This window comes from Nicotiana sylvestris, chromosome 3 (genome assembly GCF_000393655.2).
Source record: "Nicotiana sylvestris chromosome 3, ASM39365v2, whole genome shotgun sequence".
NCBI classification, from domain to species: Eukaryota; Viridiplantae; Streptophyta; class Magnoliopsida; order Solanales; family Solanaceae; genus Nicotiana; species Nicotiana sylvestris.
In genome coordinates this window covers 15,659,560-15,668,431 of record NC_091059.1, presented here as the reverse complement: position 1 = coordinate 15,668,431, position 8,872 = coordinate 15,659,560, and the positions used below count along the sequence as shown (strand labels likewise).

At 34.2% G+C, this 8,872-nt stretch overlaps 1 protein-coding gene across 1 annotated transcript; it reads right to left on the bottom strand.

Moving 5' to 3' along the window:
* Nucleotides 1–732: 732 nt before the first annotated feature.
* Nucleotides 733–8,540, bottom strand: LOC138887076 (uncharacterized). Its single transcript, XM_070168789.1, has 7 exons — nucleotides 8,407–8,540; nucleotides 7,789–8,293; nucleotides 7,685–7,740; nucleotides 7,323–7,417; nucleotides 4,836–5,019; nucleotides 965–1,637; nucleotides 733–915 (listed from the first exon to the last, which is right to left on the bottom strand). The coding sequence occupies exons 1-7, from the start codon at nucleotides 8,538–8,540 to the stop codon at nucleotides 733–735; spliced, it is 1,830 nt and encodes a 609-aa protein (XP_070024890.1).
* Between the last annotated feature and the right edge of the window lie 332 nt (nucleotides 8,541–8,872).

The following is an 8,872-nucleotide window of genomic DNA, read 5'->3' as shown; positions in this document are numbered from 1 at the left end:
AGGCCCTCGGGACCTTAACCAATTATACCAACATGTCCCAAAATACAATACAAACTTAATCGAGGCTTCAAACTATGTCAAACAACGTCAAAATTACGAATCGCTCATCGAATCGAATTATGAGTTTTTAAATCTTCTAACTTTTATATTTTGCGCCGAAGCATACCAAATCAATCCGGAATGACTTCAAATTTTACACACAAGTCACATTCGACATTACGAACCTACTTCAACTTCCGGAATCAGAATCCGACCCGGATATCAAAAAATCAACTCTCCGTCAAACTTTTCAAAAACCTTCAAATTTCTAACTTTCGCCAAATGACTCCAAAATGACCTACGGACCTCCAAATCCACTTCCGATCGCACTCCCAATACCAGCATCACCACATAGAGCTATTTCCAGACTCAGAATCCCCAACAGATATCAATAGCATTGAAATGCACTTCAACCCATATTTATGAAATTCTTCTAAAATGAGAATAAGAGTGTTTACATGCAGCTGCCTTATTAGTTGACTTGGAGCTTTCCTCAGTCAACTTGTTCAGAGTAGGACGTTTACCAGTAGATCCTTTTTCAGTCGACTTATAGCTATTAAGCCAAGGAGACGACTTTGATCGATCAAAGTAGTGGTTGGGGGATTTGTGCAAGCTTCTTAATTGTTTGCAAAGCTCAAAATTTTCTTCTTGTAGTAAGTTGTTCTCCACCAGATATTCTTTAAGCTGAGTATCTCAATCATTCTTTTCATTTCTCAACTTGTTATATTCTTCAAGTTGGATCTCCCAATCTTTCTTCTCATGCGTCAGCTTCTTATATTCTTCAAGTTGGATCTCCCAATTCTTTTTCTCCTTCCTCAACTTATTATATTCATTTAGAACTTTCTTACAGCCATTGAGAACCAATTCGATATCATCCTGCAATTCATCACATTTATCACAATACGTAATAGGAGTGGAGGCATACCTTGTTAATTTCTCCCATTGCCATGAAACATTTATTCTCTATTCTTTTGTGATTATTTTCTTCTTCATATTCATCCTCGTAGCTCCAAGATTTGTGATTATTTTTCTTGAGATCACAATCCAGAATAGCATTAAAGCATGCCTCGTCAGTTTCTTCTTTTTTCTTGAGACATATGTTTGTCATTTCTTTTTGATCATCCTCGTCGCTCCAAGTTAAAATTCTATGATTTTTCTTCTTGATGTTGGGACATTTTAATTTTATATGTCTAGGTTTACTACATTTGTAGCAGCATATGTTCTCTTGTTGTTGAACCTCATTCTTCTGATTCTTTTGATGATTCTGGATGGATTGAGATTTTCTATTCTGCTTCTTTCTACTCTTCCTTTTTCTCGTCCTGGGTATCACGACCAAGTCTTCTCGATCTTCACCATTTTCTGATTCTTCAAGAGTTGACGTGGATTCAATTTCCTTAACTTTGTTGGCGTCGCCGTGGATATTTTCCAATCTGTCCCATATATCTTTAGCAGTCTCACAGGTGGATATTCTCTTATATTCTTCTTCACTAATCGCACAATAGAGCATGTTGATTTCTCTAGCATTTGTTTGTATAATATCCAACTGTTCTTTTGTGTAGTCAAATATGGATGCCCTTTTTACAAGCTTCTTTCCATCACTGTTGATCGGAATAAGTCATGGTCCATTCTGAATAACTAGTCAGGATCGATAATCTATTGATTGGACATAAGCCTTCATTCTTTCTTTCCAATGGCTATAGTATTGACTATTGAAGTATGGTGGCCTTCTTGTTGAGTATCCCTCTTGAATTACGGTTCCAATAATTTGATGACCTGCCATGGATATTTTCTCACTTGTTGTTAAGCAAAAAAAATAAAGATGTGAGACCGACTCTGATACCAATTGAAAGTACAATAGGGGGGGTGAATTGTAACCTTTTTAAATTTCTAGTCGACTACTCTTCAGACCTAGTCGACTTATGCGGAGACAACCTGCACAGAACTGTTAGTCCTTTCGATTTAAACAAGTGTTAATCACAATAAACAATAAAGGAACATAATATAATATAAGAGCGATAAAGTAAATGACACCAGGAATTTTAAACTTGTTCGGAACCAATGTGGTATCCTAATCCAGTCCTCTTGGGTTGCAAGAGTGTTGTCTTTTAGATCTTTTCGTAAATTGAATTGAGTACAACCTTTGTGATTTTCAGCGATCACCACCAACGCTGACAGGGTTGGTTTTTACTCGCTCACCAACAACGACCCTTTGGTTTTCACTCGCTCACCAAAGAAACGAACAATGACACAACCTCTAGGACACACTACCTCTCCAATATTTTTCTCTCTCTCTCTTCTCTCTTTTGGGTACATAGTAAATCTACTAAAGTAAATTACAATGCTTGTTAAGAGTAGAATAAAGAACTTGTAGTTGGATAGACAATTGTATAGAAGGATGCGTATTTTCTTCTTTCCCAGGCTCTTGTTTTTATAGTCTTCAATAGCTTCTGACGTTGAGCTTGGTTTTGTTGATCCCTTGATTTATTCAATCAAAAGATTTTCTCCTTTGATTGAGTAGATACCAACGTGACTTCTTGATGGAGTGTCTTGCTAATGGACTCAAATATATTTCCAATTTGCTGATATTCTGGACTCCATGCCTTAAGCTCATTTGATTTCTTTCCTTGTGAAATAGACAATATTATTGTGTATCCATAAAATGAGATCTTCCCATTTGAAGTATTGTCAACAAATGCACCAGTATATATTGAATTTTTCTTCCTTGAAAGAGCTTGGTGATTCTCTGCCTTTGATCTTGGAGATATAATTTCTTACTATAATATTGTAGTAAGAATATTCCATACGTAGTAGATCTTGTCCAAAACTTTAGGAAGCATTCTTCCATAATTTTCAAATGTTCCTTTAGTAGGTCTTGAAAAAAAATCTCTTTCCATAAAATAGATTGTACAATACCCATAATATATTTTCTTTCCATAGAAAATATATTCTTCTCCCATTATATTGAAAATATTTCTTTCTTGATCTTGGAAAATAATATCTTTTCATAATATAAATTGTACTACATCCATAATATATTTTCTTTCCATAGAAAATATATTCTTCCTTGGTCTTGTAGTATCTTTTCCATGTAGTATCTTCCTTCCATAAAATAAAAGATCTTCTCCATGATTTTAGCAACTTTCCTTTCAAGATGTTGAAAAGTTTTCCATAGATTCTTCTTCGGATATTGTAGTAAGTCATTCAATATTTGAAATTTCACTTTCAAATATTATTCCTTCTAGATTAAATCTCTGAAAATAATCTTCCTTGATGGATTCTTCACATGATACTCTCTTTCCAATATTTGTTTGGATCTTTACTAGCATTTTCTTTCCTGTACAAGAATAAGATTACCACAAGTAAATGTTTTTTGATTAATAGTTATTTTGGTTTGTTATCATGAAAATTAATACGTGAAACCTTGAAGCTAACAATCTCCCCCTTTTTGATGATGGCAAACCATTGAGTACAAAATAAGAAAATTTAATCAAAGACTTAATTAAAGTACAGTAAAGATTACTGCCCTGAAATGTCGAGCTTTCTCTTTCATGCATAGATGTCATGCCACATAAAGGCTCCCCCATACTCTAAGCGTTCTTTCGTCATGCTCCCCCTGTCTCCATACATTCTACCTTTTTCGAACTTTTGTACACATTATTTTCTCCCCCTTTTGGCATCATCAAAAGGATAAAGGGAATATGCTAGTAAAGTATAACTATAACTTATAATCATCTGGGGAATTATAAAAAAACATGTAGTAATGATTCCCTTTAAGAGCCGTAAGCAGAAAGAAAAATCTAACAAAATTTTAAGCTAGTTAACAGCTTTTAATCCAACCAAAATATCCAAAGTATTAACCCAAAGCTAAAAAATATTGAACTGTCGTTGTAGATAGACAAAAAGAATTCTAGATCACAGAAGAACATCATTTCACATGATTGAAAGCTTAGCTGAGATTAAAAAAACTCACAGAATACTTGATTTTTCAAAACATCATTTAGCATATAAGACAGTGTAATCGCACATAGTCACTTGAAAAACGCTCGATGATTTAAAAAGATTAAGAAACTTTTGATATCCTAACATGTTAAACTTTCAAGAGAAATTTGAGCAAAGACTTAAGACTCTTAGAAAGATTACAACATATTAATGCATACAAGAGTCAAGAAATGGTCAGGAATACATACGGAGACACCTAAAGTTGGCACCATTTTTCATTTAGACACTTAAACACGGGCTAATACATATTGAACACCTAAACTCCTTTAAAAGTGTACCAATTAGACATATTTAGCTGACACATCCAAAATATGAAACACGTGCATTTTACACACGGCCGACCTGGCAAAACAACCAATGAGACAATGACGTGTGAATTTTTTATTCCAAATAATAAGGAAAAAAGAAGTACGAGGAAAAAAAAGAACAAAAAGCCGTCTTCCTCAACACCCCTCCCCAAACCAAATCTTTTTTCTCTCTCCCGCTATTTTCTTTCAATTTCTTTGTAAATTTTTCTTAAAGTCCTTAAAAATCAGTTGCCTCCGGTGTTAAAATGGGATTCTTGAGCAGAAATTGAGGAATATAATTGATATAGAAAAGATTTTGTACAATCACATCTGACCTAGAAGGAAACTCCATTAATGAAAAAAAAACAAAATCTGGTGAAGCTCATATGCTGTTTGTTACCAATTAAGGCCCTTCGATTGCACCCACTAGCGATGCTTTCCAACTTAGTTGTCCTAATTTGCTTATTCTTCGGTTACATTAAAAATCTCACCCAAAATTTTCTGATTTACCGGTTTAAGCAAACATTTCTATTATCATGCAACGAAAATTGCAGTTGATTATGATGCTGTTGGAACTGAATGGAGATTGGAGAAAACAAATGAGATTTTTTGGAAGTTAACTTCTTGGTGGTGATGTTCTGGTGGAGAAGATGTGGGCTTGCTGCCAACCGTGAAAGTTTCCGGCAAGGTAGTCCTTTTCAAGGAAAACCAGAGTAAAAGGAAAAAAACAAGAGAAAGCGACAGGAAAAAAAAGAATTAATTTTTTTTAGTAGTGGACGCGCTCAAAGAGAGTGGAAAACACACATTTTTTCATGTCAGCTAAATGTGTCTAATTGGTACACTTTTGATGGAGTTTAGGTGTTCAATAGGTATTAGCTCGAGTTTAAGTGTCTAAATGAAAAATGGTGCCAACTTTAGGTGTCTCCGTATGTATTCCGCCTATATTTATATCACCAAAAAGAAGGATATGGGATCATTCTCATGAAAGTCGTTATCCTTTTCAAGACATGAGATATAAAAAATCTTCATCCTATTTTTATTTCATTCCACTTTGTTGCCTGCAAGGTTTGCATCTGAAAATATTCTACTAAATCAAAGCAATTAATTCTTGCATACAGTAATCCATGATTTAGAATCAACCAAAGATCTTTTGTGGCACTATAAAGAAATATTATGGGATCAGGTATACCAAAATATTTATCATAAAGATGCAATAGAGAGCTGGTCATACTTTGATACTTTAATCGATCGTTGGACTTACCAATTTTCTCCTTGCTTCGCATTATTTGGAATTTGAAGATAAGGTAAATTCTCCATTATACTCATTTCCAACTCGATCATCTATTAGAGGCTTAAAAATGCTTGACATGCTTTCGGTTAGTATTACAAAAAATATGCTCTTGTAAATACATCTTTGGAAAGAATAATCGTCAGATGATAAACATGAATTTGTTTCAAATGGTAACTGGTCTTAGTCACATGATAGTGATTAAAAAAACTTTCAATTCCAAAGAGAGGCTAGAGAATAATGTTATGCAGTTTTCAAACCATTTAAAGAATATTTCAACATCCATAAAAATACTTTACAAACTTTGGAATAAGCACATGAAAAATGATATTCTAACAAAACTTTCAAGGAAGAACCATACCTTCTGGTTGTGAAACCTTGGGCTACAAATAATTTTTACGACCTTACCAGTCTTATCCGCTTTAGATATCCATGATTGCAGCTCATTTGCTTGGTACTGGATTTTCATACTGTTGATTTTTTTAGCTTCACTCAACAAATCTTGTATTATTAGAATCCAGCATTCATCGTTTAATGCTTCTTCATGACTGTCTAGTTCAACTAGTATATATGTGCCACTAGAAATTTATTTCAAGTTATCCACTGTAATTCTCCATCCAAGACAGTTGCAACCAAAGGAAATAAGATAACCAAAAAATTGATTTTTCTTCCTTCCCATAGCTCAGATAGAATTTCATTCAAGATAAGATCCAATGTAAATATTAAAGCATATATAATCCAATGATGACAATTTATGTAAAAATGATGCTTTCTTTTCAAGTCCGCATTCAATTCAGGCACCAAACTAAATAAGAGAAGAATCATGTATGACAAAGAAATTATCGACCAAATACTTTAACTTACATATATAATCATCATTTTCTTATTAAGGAATATAACCTAAGCAAAAGTATAGATAAACATCAATAGAAACATATACATGTACCTTCCAAGTTTTTGAGTCTTAGGAATGGTCGAGTATCTCCATATGTGCACAAGTTACCGAGGCATCAAGGTTAAACAAACTTCTAAAAAATGAATGAAATATTGAAACTTTCACTACAAGAATGAATATAAGAAGTAATTCTCTTCACAAGTTATTTTAAGCTCACAACTACATGAAAGGAATACATGCATGCATACTTGCTTATCCTAATGCTTATACAAATGGCATGGTTCATGCAAGATATTCGTTCTTATTCAAATCTCTAAGTCACGGATAATATTAACACCAAACATAATAGTAGTATGTTGCAGCTAATCGACTCAAGCAATATGTAGTTGTACAAAAAAATGTTAATAGATATGTATCACCTTATAAAGCATACAAAGGAACTTGAATAACCTTTAGTGATACCAATCACTTAAGCTTTACCATCACATGTAATAGTTCCTTCATCATTTGTACAGTATGTATGAATGTTGAAGCATTTTTAAGCATGTGCTTTGACCAGCCATTATGCAAATTTCATTTATCCCTTTTTATGGCTGGACTCAGAATTCCTGCAAAACAGATTAATTTATTTTTGGTACCCAACTCTTTTTGGGTCCTTCATGGTTAGTATATTGAATAATTCAAGATGCATGTAACTGTTTTGGTCACCAAACATATTTTTATCTAACATAACTTTTGGCATAATTACATGCAAATACTTTATATCCAGAATTGCCACAATAGTGGCATGTAATATGAGAATAAGAGTGTTTACCTGCAGCTGCCTTATAAGTTAACTTGGAGATTTCCTCAGTCAACTTGTTCAGAGTAGGACGTTTACCAGTAGATCCTTTTTCAGTCGACTTATAGCTGTTAATCCAAGGAGACGACTTTGATCGATCAAAGTAGTGACTGAGGGATTTGTGCAAGCTGCTTATTTGTTTGCGAAGCTCAAAATTTTCTTCTTGTAGTAAGTTGTTCTCCACCAGATATTCTTTAAGCTGAGTATCTCACTATTTCTTTTCATTTCTCAACTTGTTATATTCTTCAAGTTGGATCTCCCAATCTTTCTTCTCATGCGTCAGCTTCTTATATTCTTCAAGTTAGATCTCCCAATTCTTTTTATCCTTCCTCAACTTATTATATTCATTTAGAACTTTCTTATAGCCATTGAGAACCAATTCGATATCATCCTGCAATTCATCACATTTATCGCAATACGTAATAGGAGTGGGGCATACCTTGTTAATTTCTCCCATTGCCATGAAATATTGATTCTCCGTTTTTTTGTGATTGTTTTCTTCTTCATATTCATCCTCGTCGCTCCAAGATTTGTGATTATTTTTCTTGAGATCACAATCCAGAATAGCATTAAAGCACGCCTCGTCAGTTTCTTCTTTTTTCTTGAGACATATGTTTATCATTTCTTCTTGATCATCCTCGTCGCTCCAAGTTGAGATTCTATGATTTTTCTTCTTGATGATGGGACATTTTAATTTCATATGTCCAGGTTTACCACATTTGTAGCAACATATATTCTCTTGTTGTTGAACCTCATTCTTCTGATTCTTTTGATGATTCTGGACGGATTGAGATTTTCTGTTCTGCTTCTTTCTACTCTTCCTTTTTCTTGTCCTGGGTATCACAACCAAGTCTTCTTGATCTTTACTATTTTCTGATTCTTCAAGAGTTGATGTGGATTCAATTTCCTTAACTCTATTGGCGTCCCCGTGGATATTTTCCAATCTGTCCCATATACTTTAGCAGTCTCACAGGTGGATATTCTCTTATATTCTTCTTCACTAATCGCACAATAGAGAATGTTGATTGCTCTAGCATTTGTTTGTATAATATCCAACTGTTCTTTTGTGTAGTCAAATATGGATGCCCTTTTTACAAGCTTCTTTCCATCACTGTTGTTTGGAATAAGTCCTGGTCTATTCTGAATAACTAGCCAGGCTCGAGAATCTATTGATTGGACATAAGCCTTCATTCTTTCTTTCCAATGGCTATAATATTGACAATTGGAGTATGGTGGCCTTCTTGTTGAGTATCCCTCTTGAGTTACGGTTCCAATTGTCACACCTCCTTTTTACGTACCCGAGAGGGTACAAGGGAGTTTTTTCCAATTAAAGGACAATCGAAACGGGATTTGTTTATTTATTTCAGAGTCACCACTTGGGAGATTTAGAGTGTCCCAAGTCACCAATTTTAATCCCGAATCGAGGAAAAGAATGACTCCATATTACAGTCTGCGTACTAGAAATCCGAATAAGGAATTCTGTTAACCCGGGAGAAGGTGTTAGGCATTCCCGAGTTCCGTGG